Here is a 16497-nt window from a genome sequence, read left to right as displayed (position 1 = left end):
ACAACAACTCTAAGTAAAGAAGCTGTTAGTGCCTGGATGTGACTGATGGCTTACACCTACAACTTTCAGGACTTGAGATGCAGAGGCAGGAGGATTTTGAGTCTTGAGGCTAATCTGTGCTACACAGTAAGACCCTTTATCACAAAAACCTACTACTTCCTCCCCCCTCAAAAACCAAACACCACCACTATAAACATCTGAATAAAGTAACAGAAATTGGAACAATTCAGGCCTAGAATTACATTAGATCTCAAAGCTAAAGAAGGGGATCTCTTTGGACAAATGGTTAGGTTCATAAAATGCTGAAGTAGAAAATAATCCTTTCAAAGAGTTTTTATAGTAAGATTTTACTCTCAGCAAGTGTGTGTGTATGTATGTATGTATGTATGTGTGCGTTTATATATAAAAGGAGTTTATGTTTGGTAACACTCAAACATAAATTAGGATTTTTCCGTTCCTTTGACATGAAGTGTTCTTTAATACATAAGGTAGACCCTTTAAATAACCAACAGGAAGGAGGCTGTACAACACAGACATCATGTTTGTTTTTAAAACTCCTTTGAATCTGGATACAATGGCCAGATTGTTTTGTCATGAAGGATATCAAACTTCAAAGCCAAAAGGAAGAGGCTCTAACTTGGCTCTAACAAGGCCAAGTGTGCAGTTCTGAGTCCCAGCTGCAGTGAACATCCTTCGTGAACACGGGGAACATCTTTTTTACTATGGAGCTATCACACAGCTGCAGTCTATGGCTCCGGTCTCATTCTCGGCGTCAGGAAAGGAGCTTGCCACCAGGCACTGCTCAACAAATGGCCGTGACATGTCCTCATAACTGGGGAGATTTCAAATACAGTCCAGCTATCTCTTTTTTCCTTGAGACAGGGTTTCTCTGTGTAGCCCTGGCTGTCCTTGAACTTGCTCTGTAGACCAGGCTGGCCTCAAACTCAAGAGATCTGTCCGCCTCTGCCTCCCAAGCTGGGATTAAAGGCGTGCGCCACCACTGCCCAGCCAGTCCAGCTATCTTGCTTGCTGAATCACCTGTAGTCCCAAGCACATACTATATTATAGAGAGCCAAGTTCCAGCACTAAAAATACAACTGCCAGGCACAGCAGCACATTTCCGTAACGCCATCACTCGAAGGGCAGGACAGGAGGATCACTTACAATGTAAGGCTTCCAGGACAGTCAGGGATATACATACAGACTCTGTCTCAAAATGCCAAATAAAAAACCAAAAATGAAAGAACAGTCACAATCCTGAGCGTGAGGGAGGAGGCAGGGCACTGAAAAGTGTTGAATCTATACAACATCTACAGTTTATGGCAGAACCTGAGATGAGAATTTTGTTCTAACCACGAAGGGCTTGCTACCACCTAAAGACTGGCTTCCTCAAAAGTGGGCTGATGTGAAAATCCAATCCAACACATGGTATTTGGCAGGAAACATGATAGAACACAATACAATTCTTTTCCTTTGAGGAAAGTGGCTCCATAGTGAGAACACAAGTTCTGAGTCCTTCCGTGGTCTGGCCTACTCCGCCATCCAGAGCTTGAAGGTTCTGTCATAGGAGCACGTGGCTATGAGTTGCCCATCAGAAGAAATGTCCAGACCCATCACTTTGCCCTCATGACCAGCCAGGGTCTTCAGTGGGGACCAGCCTGGGTGGGTCCAGATCTTGGCTGTATTGTCATAGGCACCTGTGAGCAAGAAGTCCCCATGGATAGCTGCAGAAGACATAAAGCAAACATGAAGAACTCAAGTATTCAGAAAGAGCTTAAGAAAAAGAAAAAAGACAAAGACCTGACAAAACACATTATTTTGAAAGAAAGGTTATTTCTGACTTCAGATAAGCTGAACTCATTCATTCTACATTCCTAGGGGCCTCCAAGATAAGGGACAGTCATGAGCAGACTGAGGATAACCAAGTAACAGATGAAGGCTGTGTGGCTGCCTTTCCCAGGTGGATGGATGGTCTGTTCAGTAACAGCAAGCATCTAGTTAGTACCTGACCATTCATGGAGGACAAAATGAAATGAAGCCTTCACAGACTCTTTGCTTCAAGAAGGCATGCTTGGCCATAGCGCTGTCTATAGGTATGGCAGAGAGAAGGAAGCTGAAATTTCCTTAACAAGGTTCCATGTCTAAGTTAGTCTAATGGCCAGGATGTATTCCATGAAGCAAAGGGTGTCTGGTGTTAAGGCTGAGAACAAGAGAAAAGCTTACGCTCAAACTTGACACCAGTCACTAAGTTCTGATGGGCGGGGATGGTGTAGACACAGCGTCGCTGTCGAAGGTCCCACACTTTGCAGGTGTTGTCACCACTGCCAGTGGCAATGTGGTAGCTGAGGATCAGATGTATCATAGTTAGAAACAGAGAGTACTGTCTGGCCAGGACCCTTCCCATCCACTGAGTTTGCTTTACCCATTGGGGCTGAAATTTATCCCATAGATTTCCTTCAGGTGGCCTTCCAGGAACATAATGCAGCGTCCTGTGCGTAGGTCCCAAACCCGGCCAAATGCATCCAGTCCCCTGAGGAGATAACATATGTATGAATACACGGAATCCAGTCTGATGAGGAAGTGGGGTTGCCTAAGAGGTGAGACCACTAAGCCGCCTGCCCTTGCTTTGTGGAGAAAGTCTTACCCAGTGCCAGCCAAAGAGCCATCTTGATGGAAGGCAATGTCATACACACCCATGCTGTGGCCTTCCTGGTGCAGGATCTCCTCTTGAGCCTCTAAATCCCATAAGCGCCATGAACGGTCATAACTTAAAAATAAATAAGAATAAATAAGAATAAATTTGCCAACTTATCAATAATTACACCAACAATCAACCAGCAGACAGAAGTGTCTACTATGACAAGGTACTATAAATAATCATAGTTCAGCTCAGGCTCCCGAAACTCTTCATTCAACCATACTAACAAGAAATGCCAGGCTGTGGAGACGGCTGAGCAGTGACTGCTCTTCCAGAAGTCCTGAGCACGATTTCCAGCAACCACCACACTGTGGCTCAAACCATTAAATAATGAATCTGGTGCCCTCTTCTGGTGTGCAGCATATATGCATGTAAAACACTGTATACTAAAAAAATAAATCTTTTTTTTTCCCCCCTGAGACAGGGTTTCTCTATGTATCCCTTGCTATCCTGGAACTCACTCTGTAGACCAGGCTGGTCTCGAACTCAAATCTGCCTGCCTCTGCCTCCCAAATGCTGGGATTAAAGGCATGCACCATCACTGCCCGGCTTAAATAAATAAATCTTAAAACAAAACAAAACAAAACAAAAAACCCCAAAACCAAAAAACAAAGGTAAGAAAGAAAGAACGAATGGCCTTTCTGACATGAACAATGCTTCACCACCAAGACTTTGTTTTAGGCGACAGCTGGGAGACCATGAACATTCTGTACTTTAGTGGCTGGGCTGTTTTTTAAAAAAAGAATTCTGGGGGTAGGGGTTGAGGCTCAATAGTAGGGAGGCCTTGCCTGGTGTGTGTAGGGCCCTGGGTTCAGCCCAGCAAAGATGGCACTGTCTGTCCCCCTTCATTCTGCCGCTGCATGCCCTGCCCTATCAGGCATTTGCATATTTATTGGAGTCTCAATTGAAATTAGGGCGTTAAAGAAAAATAAACACAGCAGATCTAGAAACAGACACAAATGTGTACGATCAGAATGCTTTCATTAAAGGTGTTAAAGGAATTCTTAACAAAAATCTTAAATGAGGGTTGCAAACAGGCTTTGGTGTTACAAGTACAGAACAGATAAACTCAAGAAGGGCAAAGCAGCTGGAGACTGCACCAAAGACAAGCAAGATGTGTGAGCGTACGGGGAAACCACTCCAGTGCCACGGCCATCAGGATAGGAACACCGACAGAAATATTACCATGTGCTTACAATGGGCAAAACAGTAGATCGGCAACAGCGAACACCAACACAGCTACGAACCAGAGTGGGCAGAGCTCAGATGTTTTTAAGACTCTATGCTGGGGAACAGGGTCTCACTCTGAAGCCCAGGCTGGCCTTAAACTTGAGATCTTTGTCTGAATGTTGGGACTGTAAGCGTGTGACACTGAATCCAGCTTGCCCAAATACTTTACTTGTGGTTTTTTGGTTTTTCGAGACAGGGTTTCTCTGTATAGCCCTGGCTGTCCTGTAACTCATGTGGTAATATTTCTGTCAGTGTCACTTTGTAGACCAGGCTGGCCTCAAACTCAGAAATCTGCCTGCCTCTGCCTCCCAAGTGCTGGGATTAAAGGCGTGCGCCACCACCACCTGGCAGCCCAAATACTTTAAAAAGCTAATATACATCTATCTACTCTATACAGCACCACTCCATGAACTAGTCATTGTACTCCTAGGTAATTACCTAAGAGAAGGGAAAGGACAGCCAGCCCATCTACAAAAAGCTTCAGTAAGAGTATTTACAGCTGGGGATGGAGAGACGGCACAGGATGCTCTTCCACAGGACCCACATAGCAGCTCACACCATGCGTACCTCTAATCCTTTTCTGGACTCTGTGGGCACTTACACACATGTGGTACACAGACATACATTTACAGCAGCGTTATCCTGACTAGCTACAACCTAGAAACATGCCCATGTGCCCATCAACAGGAGAATGCAGAAACTGTGGCTCAGATACAACAGACTACAGCTCAACTCAACACCACGAATGGTACAAACAGGCAGAATGCACAGAGATCACATCAGAGGTGGTTTGGAAGGGGAGATTAGGGATGGGAGAGAACTCTGTAGGGTGAGAGAAATGTTATCTATATTGATGAGGGTGTGGGTCATAAGCGGTATGCATTTGTCAAGGTTGAATTGTATAATAAAACAATCACACTCTATTGTATGTTGCTTAAACATGAAAGAACCAACCAACCCAACAGAATGAGAAAAAGAAACCAACATGTCAGCAGAGAGAAATTTTACTTAAAAAATAAAAAAATTGTTTTTTTTCAAGACAGAATTTCTCTGTGTGGCCCTGACTGTCCTGAACTTGCTCTATAGTCCAGGCCTGCCTCTGCCTCTCGAGTGCTGAGGTTACAGGCATGGGCCACTACCACCTAGCTCTTATTTTATTTTATATTTTTTTGTTTTTTTTGAGACAGGGTTTTTCTGTGTAGCCCTGGCTATCCCGGAACTCACTCTGTAGACCAGGCTGGCCTTGAACTCAGAAATCCACCTGCCTTTGTCTCCCAAGTGCTGGGATTAAAGGCGTGCGCCACCACTGCCTGGCTCTTGTATTTTTAATAGTTTATGTATACCAGGCTGGCCCTGAACTCGTGATCCTATTCCTTCAGCCTGGTGAGTGCTAGGACGATAGATACGTGCTATCACACCCATCTGAGGGAGATTTCAGTGTAAAGTGTAGCACACTCAGTGAGATATAAAAGTAAAAACACTCTGCCCTGGCTATATCATACTCTTTTATTCTGCTTCTATTACTGAAGTTTGAGAAAGTTCTAATTGAATATCCTTGCTCTAAAAATTTACCTGGCAGATAATGAAAAGGATTATCAAAGCCAACAGGCTCGTACAAACTGGACAGTAACAGATGGCTTACCAGGTTGTGCCCAGGAAACGCCCTGATGGATGCCACATTACCCGAGCTACACGTACTGTATGGCCTTCAATATCTGCCACTGGTTCATCGCTGAAAGGAAGCAAACATACAGGCATTAAAACATCTTGAGAGCCATGCAGCTGCCCACTGAGTTTATCTGCTGCTGTGCAGACCAACCCGATCTAGTTTGTATACAGGCATTACCATGTCCTCGCTACACCACCCAACACAGGGGACTGAAGGCACCCTGCACAAGGCTTTGTGCTAATTAGTAACCATCCTTGCAATGGGTTACAATCTTTGGGATAACAATAATTTACGCTACTTGCTAAGGTTCTGTGACCACAGGGCACAGTGATCACTTTCTCAATTTGGCTAGCTCACAAGTTCTCCATCTAGGATAAGAGAAAAGTTCTTCAGGTTTCTGAGCAACAGATTGTCACGGCATCAAAGCAGTGCTTGGATTCAAAAAGGAAAACAGTCTTTGGTAGAGAAGTGGATACAGAAATCAGTTTTGGTTCAAGTGGGTTCCAGATAATCCTCCTTAACCCTTAGCCCGTTCAAAGATCTAAAGGGATCCTAGGCTAGAGCGACTCAGTGTCCTCTGGCCAGTCATTAGTTTCTGCTTCTTAGCAACAACAGAAAGAAAGACTCAAACAGCAGAGAGAGGAAGTAAACATGAGCCTAAAGAGAGCAATTAGAAGGGAACACTCGCTGTCAGAGCACATGCAGACCCAACCAGTGCCCACGGGAGAAGCACCGCCAAGTACTACGGAAGCCAATTAAAACTTGCCTAGTAGGAGTGGAGACCCTATCTGGCAAAGACTGTAGATGCTAATTAGTGCTCTTAGAAAATTCTGCAATAAAAGCCCTTCCCGTGCTTTCTCCAGGAAAGGAAAGACAGCATCCAAATGTCTTTTAGATCACAGTATGTGTTCAAATTGAGTGGACTAGTAAAAACACCCACATGAAGAATAAAATGTGCTGTGGCTGGAAAACACATCCTAGGTAGAGGATGACACCAGTGGCCTACTGCCAGATAGAACCTCCCTTCCCTCTCTGTGGCTGTGTGCTAAGACCTGAGAGGCCACTGAGACAATCATCGTTAGTCTTTTGTAGAAAACAGTGCATTTCTCCAATGCTAACCAACCATGTGAGTCAGACTGAATTGTTTTTAGAATAATGGGAACCAGCAATCAGCAACTACTATGCTAAAAGCAAAAATTAAGCCAAAGTCATCAAGGAAAACAAACATCTCAGTACACCTTCTCTGGAGAAGAAAGGTCGAAGAGAGTTATCTCTATTTTCTGTGAGTACCCTGGACTCTTAAGAACATGTCTGGGACTACATGTCACATGTTTAGGCCTGAAGGCCCAGCCAGCCTATCTCCTTTAAGGATGGCAGTGTGGACTGGAGAAAGGCAATAATCACCTGTCAAGGCTCCAAAGCTTCACAGAACCATCAGCAGCACAAGAGGCCAGGTTGACATCCTTCTGGTCCAACGAGACAGTGGATTTGGGATGGAATACAATTGCTCCTACATTTGTGTTATGGCCTAAAGGAATACAGGAGATCAAGTTAAAAGGCTCTCACCTCTTTGTAAGCTGTAAGCAAAGAAAGGCTACTATGAACAGCATGGAAAAGTACCTATCAGGGAATGTATTGAAGCGACTATTCAACTACTACAAAGGAACATGTATTTTTGAGACAGTGTTTCTTTGTAGTCCTGGCGAGTCTGGAACTTACTATGAAGACCCGGCTGGTCTCAAACCTAAAAAAGATCTACCTACCACTGCCTCCTGAGTGCTGGGATTAAAGTGTGTGCCACCATGCCCAGAAACTTATTTTTAAATTACATGTATGTACACAGGAGCGCAGGTGTCTATGGAGATCACTGGATCCCCTAGAGCCAGAGCTACGGAGAGCTGTGAGCTACCCTGTTATGGGTGCTGGGAACTCAGACCAGGGTCTTTCTAAGAGCAGAACACATTTTTTGTCACTGAACAATCTCTCTAGCCCTTCTCCCTAAATTGTTTGAAACAAATCACTTTCTTTTTTTTAAATTTAAGACAAAACAAAAAACACAAAAACCCTGGCACAGTGGACTGTATATGTTAACTCCAGCACTTTGGAAGCTGAGGCAAGAGGATACTGAATTGAAAGCCACACTGGGAAACAGAGTAAGAGTCCATTCGCAAAAACTAAACCAAATCAAAATAAATAAAACATAAAATCTTGGTCTTTTATTTTAGATGCTATCAAAGCCAGAGTATGGTAGACAGGAAGACAGACTGCATGAATGTGAAGTCATGATACTCTGGTGTTGAAGAGAGAAAGAAAATCACACACATGCATTCAAATATAAATGTAATGCATAGGCTGGAAGGATGGCTCATCAGTTAAAAGATCTACTGCTTACTCTTACAGAGGACCTGAGTTGGTTCCCAGCACCCACATCAGGTGGGTCACAAATGCCTTTAACTCCAGCTCCAGGGGATCAGACACCATCATGTGGTCTGCTGGCATTTATATATGTACACAGAGGGCACGAACATGTGCACACACATAGAAGCAATGTTGTGTATTGTATCTGAGTGTCAACCCGAGGTTCATCATTTAACAGAGTTTGTTGGGAAAAGAATGAGAGCTCCCACCCAAGACTGTAACTCACCTCGAAGAGTGTGAAGGAGGCTGCAGTCGGGGACAGACCAGAGCTTGCAGAGCCCACTCCTATCAAACACAAAGGAAAGCATCTCAGCCAGGGTTGGTCTGGGAAGGAAAAGGCACCTTCGTAACATCATTAAAGGACAATTTTGTCTTGACCCTATACACTTGACAGAGGTCTTTAGAAAACACAAAAGGCTTGTTGGAGAGCTACAGCAGCTCTCAGGCCTCTTTTAGACTATCATGGAATGCAAGCTGCTATTTTTAATGTCCAGGTCAACTTGCAAAACAAAGGTGAGACTAGTGACTAACATTTACTAATGGTAGGTAAGGGCACCAAGACTTCCTTGGATCGCCTACATCCAGACCACAGAGCTAGAAAGAAAAGCTGGACTAAACTCAAAACTACTTGGTCAATAAAGTTCCCATATGAGCTACTCCAGAGCACCCGAAGAAGAACACAGTAGACATTACACGTCATGGATCTGTGACTAGTAAGAACTGCCCAACAGAAGCCGTTGAAGCAAATAAGCAGGCAGAGCCGTGGCCGCTGGGCAGGAGAAGCAGAGAAAGAGGACAGAGGAAATGACAGTGGAGACAAGGATACTTTTTCTTCCTGAACCAATGCCCAATTTAGGAAACTGTTACTGTAAAACAAAACTTACCAACAAGCTGTGGCTAGCATTTTAGAATTGGGGCTGAAGTGGCAGTAGGAGATCGGCCGGTCATCTCCAATCTGACTGCAGAAATTATTCAAAGACTAACAAGAAAACAAAAACAAGGTGATCAACCAATCTGAGAGTTCTTTGACTTTTTCACTTTTGGGGAAAAAAGGGGAGTGGGGGAAGGTTGTGAACGAGGTGATGGTGGTAACGTTTCAGCTTAACCAATCCCAAGACTTTTTAAATGCTTGCTGCTGATAGAAGACTCAAGTTGCTGAAAGAAAGGGAATCAAGGCTTATCTGGAAAGCCACTTGTTAACCATAGTCTCACTAGCTTTTATATCAGCTAAACACAGACAAAAGTCAAGCATAGCTTGAGCTGTTAGAAGGGCGCCTTTCCTCTGTGAACCCAGAGTGCTCCTGTCACCACAGCCGATGGTGCCTGCCACAGCACAGATCCACCAGGGGACATGTGGTAGCTGCCTTTACCCTCCTGTGAGTGGGTCAAAACAGAAGCTAATAATTTAAGAGACTGGACAAGAGTGAAGAGCATCTTACCCGGAGAGACTTGTGCAGCTCCTGCATCTGGGAGGTTCTGGTTGTCTCGGGAATCTCCTTATGGAGACGGGCCTCCTCTAAGCGTTTCATTGCCCTGTGACCCATAAACATCATCACTAAAGGAGTATCAAAAGGGTCTGAACACTCTCTAATTCTCAATCCTATGTAATAAGCACCACCAGTATAGTGCCTATTCTTAGTCCCTGAAAGGACGGAATTTGTTCTTCTGGACCTCTGCTTACCTGGGGAGTGAATAATTAGCAATCCACAGTCTGGCCACCTTCAGGCTATTTGGCCCTTCATGGTACCAGGTTTGCTGATACTGAGAAGGAAATAACAGAAGAAACATTAGGTTTGGAAAATGCCCGCTCTCCCAACAGCTGCTCCCCTCTGTAATGCTCACAAAGAAGGCGACTGGGGCAGTAACAGAACAAAGCAGGCACTCGTCCTTCTGTTAGTTACTTTTTACTTAACTGTGTTGTATGACTGTGGGGTACATGCATATGAATGCAGATGCCATGGAGGACAGCATTCGATTGCTCAGGCTTGGGCATCCCTAGACTCAGGTGTTGGGAACCAAACTTTGAGCCTTCCTGAAGAGCAGTGTGCACTCTTAAGGGTAGAGCAATCTCTCCAGACCCCTTGTCTTTTTTCTATGACTTCTTTTAGTTTCTGGTTTCTTGCTGAGTCACACCAAGAGTGTGCATATCTCCTTCCTGAATGGAGAACTTCCAGCACCATCCCCAATCCATGAAAATGATCAATTATTGCCATCAATCAGTCCCAAATGGCAGAGAGAGCCTGTAGACTCCTCTCCTCACCCTAGCAAAGAAAGCACTGGAAAGAATGCCCTTGAACTTTCCCACTTTACCTCCTCCTTTGACTTCTTAGACTTTTCATCATCTTTTTTGGTCTTTTTTAAGGCATCAGTCCCGACCACTGAGAGAATATTTCTTAACCTGTAACAAAAAAGGTCAGAAATCAATATGGATGAGGTCCAGTAGGGCCCCATCACCACTTGTAGAAGAGATATGTCGAGATCCCTAAAAGCTTACAACCACAGGGAACAATGAACCTTAGCCACACTATTTGTTTCCCTACTCATACATTCTCCCCCCACCCTGCCAAGAGACAGGGTTTTTCTATGTAGCTCTGGCTGCTCTAGAACTCACTTTGTAGACCAGGCTGGCCTCTAACTCAGAAATCCGCCTGCCTCTACCTCCCAAGTGCTGGGATTAAAGGCGTGCACCACTACTGCCCGGCTCATACATTCTTATAACGTTTAACTCATAAATTAGCAAGGTAAAAGGTTAGTAACGAAAAACCAAAACAGATTTTTATAATTAGGTGAACGAGATCTGTTTTTCTTTCTCTCACAATATCTTATTCTAGTGCACACTAATAGGAAGGTAGCAAGGAACTAGCAGATGAAGGGACAGAGCTAGATGGTGTGTAAATGAACATTTATAAAGTGTTCACTTCTGGCATTTTCCCAGTCAGTAATTTTGGACCTCAGGTGACTATGGTAGGAGAAACAGGAAAACCAAGCATAAGAGACACGCTGTGCACCTTTGCTCTTTCGCCTCTCAGACTCCTCCGGTCTCCCTAAGACTCCAGTGGGCATGTCAAGCCTTTCTACAGTCTTTACCTGAAGCCTCCTTAATACCAGCCATCAGCAATTACTCTATTCCATTTAGAGTCAACTGCTGCCACGTACAGCTGGAACTCACTGAATGCCATGGTGCACAGGGCACCGATTCAAGGGCTAAGGATATCTAATGACTAAGAATAGTCAAAGGAACTAGGCTTGATGACACACACTTTTAATCCCAGAACTTGGAGGCAGAGGAAGGTGGAGTTCTCTGAGTTCAAGACCAGTCTTGAGTACAAGTGAGTTCCAGGCCACTAAGGGCTGCACACTAAGACCCCATTTCAATAAAATAAGAATTACAAGTGAGGTGTATTGGTAGGCTCCAGGCCAGCCAAGGCTATATAGAGAGACCCTGTCTCAAAAGAGAAACTACAGGGCTGGAGAGATGGCTCAGCAGGTAAGAACACTGATGGCTCTTCCAAAGGTCCTGAGTTCAAATCCCAGCAACCACATGGTGGCTTCACAACCATCAGTAATGAGATCTGACACCCTCTTCACCCTCTTCTGGTGCATCTGAAGACAGCTACAGTGTACTTAGATATAATAATAAATAAATAAATCCTTTTTTTTTTTTTAAAAGAGCAACAACAAAATCAAACTAAAGGATAATTCTGAAGACACTACAGAAAGCTGTACATTATACCAATACCAGAGAGCGGTGAACATAATGTGAAGGGAAAATGGAAGAAGTACAGAGCCAAGGCTTGGGAGCAGGTGTGGGATAGATATCAGGGAAGGCTTTACAGAAAGGGTGTTGTCAAATGCTTATTCAGCCCAGAGTCAAAAACAGAAGTTGAGACAGAGGGTTAAAGAACTGTAAAGGCCTATAGTCAGGGACACAGGGTGAGCTTAGGCCTGCAAACACTTCAGTAGAGTTGGAATATGGAACAAAGGGGAAGGGCTGGTGATGGCCAAAGCTGGGAAGTCAAGTGGGGCCTGGTCACCGGAGCCTTTACGCTACCCAAGAAAGGGTCTGCAATGAGAATGATAGGGCAGCAGGCAGAAGAGAAAGAACAGTATAGAAAACTCGCCTTTACTGTTAAAGCAATCAAGTCACAATGGTGGCCCCGAGCTAAGGTAGTGGCAGCTGGGATTCAAGGCATTCACCTATGGGACATAATAATAAAGCACAATGGACTTGGTAGGCAGAAGGGGCTAACAGCAAACACACTGAGTCAGGCTGGCAGGGTGGCTGAGGGGCAAGGGGCCTGCTGACTTGAGATAGATCCCTGGGACACATGGCGAAAGAGAACCAATTCTCACAAGTTGTTCTATGACCCCCACATCCGTATGAAGGCACATATATGTCTACACACACACACACACACACACACACACACACAAATAAACATTTAAAAAGGCATTGGCAGAAGTAATGGAGCAAGGCTTCTGTGAACAAGGGGCATTTATGCTCAAACAAAATCACATGACTCTAAAAGCTAAGAGAGAAACAAAAAATGAAATATCTGTGTACCAGGTTCAGAGGTTAAAGATTACTTTTTGCGCCGGTGTGGTGGCGCACGCCTTTAATCCCAGCACTCGGGAGGCAGAGGCAGGCGGATTTCTGAGTTCAAGGCCAGCCTGGTCTACAAAGTGAGTTCCAGGATAGCCAGGGCTACACAGAGAAACCCTGTCTCGAAAAACCAAACCAAAACAAAAAAAGATTACTTTTTGCTCTTTCAGAGGACCCAAGTTCAGTTCCCAGCAACCATATCCGGTAGTTCAATATTGCCTGCAACTCCAGGTCCGTATGTAACACCGTCTTTTGGACTCCCAGGGTATCCTAACTCACCTGTGCACGCTTCCACACAGACATATTATGGATTTATATAATTAAAACCAAACAATCACCTAGCATGTCCATCAAGCAACTTCCCAGCAGAGCAGGCAAGGGCCTGAGGGAAGTCAGCGCCAACTTCACAACCCTCCAACCACAATAACCCTGTGCCCGCAAAGACAAGTAATGAATGTAACTTCTTATAAAGGACACCTTTCTCTTCGCTCAGCAGGGCCCTCTCCAAAAAGCGTGATAGGCTCTCCCAAGGCTCGAAGGCAAGCCTTGACCTCTGAGTCATCTGTGGAAACATTGATCTGCCGGGCTCGCTTTCTTCTTTCAAACTCTGCCAAGACTTCTGCCTGCCGCTCACTGATGTGCTCCTCAATTTCAAACACTTCCCCTACGCAAAGAAAGGTAACACGGGGGAAAGAAACAGTTAGCCAGTCAGAGTCTGTGGGTCCTGCAGTACAGTGTCTTAAACTGGATGGAGGCGACATACAGTGTTAAGTGTGGAGCTCACAGAGACTTCAGCAATATCGAAGGGTCCCTGCTGGGCTGCACCATGTATCTTTGCTGCAGCCTTGGTTCCGAGCATGTGCAATTCTGTAAAGTACTTACTGTCTGCCATGCCATACGACACTAAGGAACACCGCACTCAAAGTGGCTCAGAGGCCATTACATCTGATGAATTGCAATGTCTTCACTGTACAAAGTTATAAGGAAAACATTTAATTTCCCCAGCATCAAATATCAAATAGTTTTATCTTTGGACTATACTGTGTTAAAATATTTCATTATTTGTGTTTGGCCACAATAGAAAAGGAAGATGGGAGAAGCTCAGGGTATGCCCACCTAAAAGTTCAGCACACGAGTGGAGGCACAAAAGACCATGAGATCAATGTCGTACTTGGCTGTAGTGAGACTGAGGGCAGCCTGGTGTATACAGTCCTTGTCAGAAAGAAAGGACAGAAGGAAGGGCCAACAAGAAGAATATTCAATATCTGAGTTGCTAACTAAAAAAAAAAGAAAAAAAATCAAAGTATTATGAAAAATATTCAAAATGCCCTGACTTACATTATTAAAATTTCAGCCAATATTTAATTCTCTATCAATAAACAAATATGTCTATCTTATTAATACTGAAATTTGTTTTGGTCTTTAAGAGTTGAAAAGTTGTAAGCATATGCAAGAACTGTATCTAATTGATCTTACTTTTTATAGCTTACCATTTTCAATTTTCAGCTTATTAAATGATAGCCAACAGCCGGGCGTGGTGGCGCACGCCTTTAATCCCAGCACTCGGGAGGCAGAGGCAGGTGGATTTCTGAGTTCGAGGCAAGCCTGGTCTACAAGGTGAGTTCCAGGACAGCCAAAAAAAAAAAAAAAAAAAAAAAAAAAAAAAAAAAAAAAAAAAAAAAAAAAAAAAGCAAACACATAAACCCAAGTGATGCTTTAAACTGAGAGCGGGAGGGCCAGGCCACCTACCTCTTCCATTTATTTCATTATCTCTTTCTATAGCTTAGAACATTTCTTATTTGGAAAGCCCAACTCCTACCTGCTAAAACAGTACCCCCAGGAGAGCATTCACACACAGTGAGAGGAAATAATGGCCAGGAAAAACAGGATTCCTCTGACAACAAGGTAAGTCTTTTTGGATACTATGGCGATTAGTTTTAAAACCCACAACCCCACGCCCCTCCTAACCCCCAATGAGACAGGCTTGAAGACATTTAAGAATAGTGTCCGTGTGCAGGGAAAAAGTGTGCAAATTTAAATACTTATAATAACTTAGTTAAATTAGGCAGGTAGTGGTTTTTATTCTTTTTTTATGCTTTTATTTAGCACTCTGGAGACAGGGGCAGGAGAACCTCTGAGTTGGAGACCAGCCAGCTTGGCCCATGGCTACCCTGAGAAACCCTGTCTTGAAAAACAGAAACAAAAAGGAAAACACAAAGAAAAAAAACCTAGAAAAGTAAAGGAAAGAATTCTATAAAGAGTCACACATCGATGCCAGAACTAGGTTACATCTCCCAAAGACAGATACACCTGATGAACCCAACCCAAACACCCACTGAAGACGTCTACAGAGACAACGAGTAACTCCTGCACGGAACCGTAGGAAACACATGGAATCCACTCACTGGATGATGCCAAGTAGGCAAAGTCACAGGCTCAGTGGTGAAAACAGTAAGGTTGCATGCGTTCGGAAGTATGTCTTCCCAACATTCGATTCTAAGTAGGTACTACCACATTGAGCATTTTTTTTTTTTTAAAGAAAAAGGAAAAACAAGCCAGTAAAAAACCATGGGTTCTGGGGCTCAGTCTCAGGTCCTAATGGTCACACAGAAAAGCTTTTGGCACTTGAACTAGCTCCCCAGACCAGATTTTGGCCTATAAACCTAATACTATGTGGTTTGGGAAGGTGTTCATCAGAATATTGAATCATCAAAGGTACATGGTAGTGTACACCTGATTCTAGTACCAGGAAGGAGGCAGGAGGAGTGCGAGGTCAAAGGTAAGAGACTGGGGGGAAGATGGAAATGTATGGCTCAGTGGCAGAACAGTTGCCTAGCATGCAAAAAACCTGGGTTGGATTCCCAGCACTGTTTAAAAAAGGGTGTGTGTGTGGGGGGGGTAATGACCTGCAATTTGCATCTTACCGGATGTTATATTAATATTTCCTGCTTCAATGCCGGCTTTGAGTCCTTCTTTTCCCAAAATCCCAGACTCTCCTTTGGCCAGGCGTTCCCGCTCTTTTTCTTCCAAGCTTCCATAGTAGATGTGTGGTTTCTTCACAACGGGAGCAACTAAATCGTCAGGCGCTTTGGTTTTGGTTGTCTGTTAAATCAAAGACCCGGACTAAGTTTTAGTTCCAGCAAACCATGCTTCCCAAAAGAATGAAACTAACGCTGCACTTTCATCTTTCCTCTCAAAACTAGAGGAGAAAGTCGAAACTGACTTTGTGCGAGTTAAGGCTCTTGTTAAGTTTGGCACACAAATACGACGAATCAATTTCTGCCTGAAGTGTCTTGGTTGTTTTTGGGCCCGTTACTTTAATCGACTGGAAAAAGCAATCTCCAGTTTTACGAAAATAACTTCTCACCTTTGGGCAGACACTAAAAACAACCTAAACAATCAGGGTGGCTCTAGGTGCACCAAGTCACGATGTGACTGGAATACACATTTCAAATACTTTCAGAGCCGATTACAAGTTGGGAGGCCTCATCAGAGTAAGTACGAGTCGGACAGCTTAAGTCAGGACACAACCCGATTCCAAAGCACCGTGTTTTGGAACAGTCAGAGTGGTCTCTGCTCAGGACTTAAGTAAGAGCAGTGCAAAGAGAGCTGCAGCACACGAAGACATCAGGAAAAGGCTACTAAGGTCCACACTAGGGTTCCTCAGCCTTCCTCCTCTGTCCAGACCCGTAAGGTAACGGCCCTTTCCCACGGGAACCCCCGGCCTCTCTAGGGCAGGCCTGAGCTTAGATCGGGAGCCCCGTACCGTGGAGGAGGCTCGTGAGGAGGCCATGCCGGGCTGCGGAGACGCGAGGCCCTAGCCAAATCCGCGTTCTACTTTTCAGACCGGGAACCGCGCGCCTAGCAAAGTGGAAGTGC

At 44.4% G+C, this 16497-nt stretch overlaps 1 protein-coding gene across 1 annotated transcript; it reads right to left on the bottom strand.

Annotated features, from left to right (window-relative positions):
* Nucleotides 1–521: 521 nt before the first annotated feature.
* Prpf4 (pre-mRNA processing factor 4) lies at nt 522–16497 on the bottom strand. The gene is made up of 14 exons (XM_021159616.1): nt 16385–16497; nt 15543–15720; nt 13096–13282; nt 10326–10413; nt 9697–9776; nt 9455–9548; nt 8900–8994; nt 8242–8300; nt 7002–7125; nt 5571–5660; nt 2645–2767; nt 2423–2530; nt 2224–2342; nt 522–1724 (listed from the first exon to the last, which is right to left on the bottom strand). Exons 1-14 carry the CDS (start codon nt 16409–16411, stop codon nt 1531–1533), a joined length of 1566 nt encoding a protein of 521 aa, XP_021015275.1. The 5' UTR covers nt 16412–16497; the 3' UTR covers nt 522–1530.

Source organism: Mus caroli, chromosome 4, assembly GCF_900094665.2.
Source record: "Mus caroli chromosome 4, CAROLI_EIJ_v1.1, whole genome shotgun sequence".
In the NCBI taxonomy this organism is placed as follows: Eukaryota; Metazoa; Chordata; class Mammalia; order Rodentia; family Muridae; genus Mus; species Mus caroli.
The sequence above is the reverse complement of the archived record's forward strand: the minus strand, read 5'-3'. Positions and strand labels throughout refer to the sequence as shown.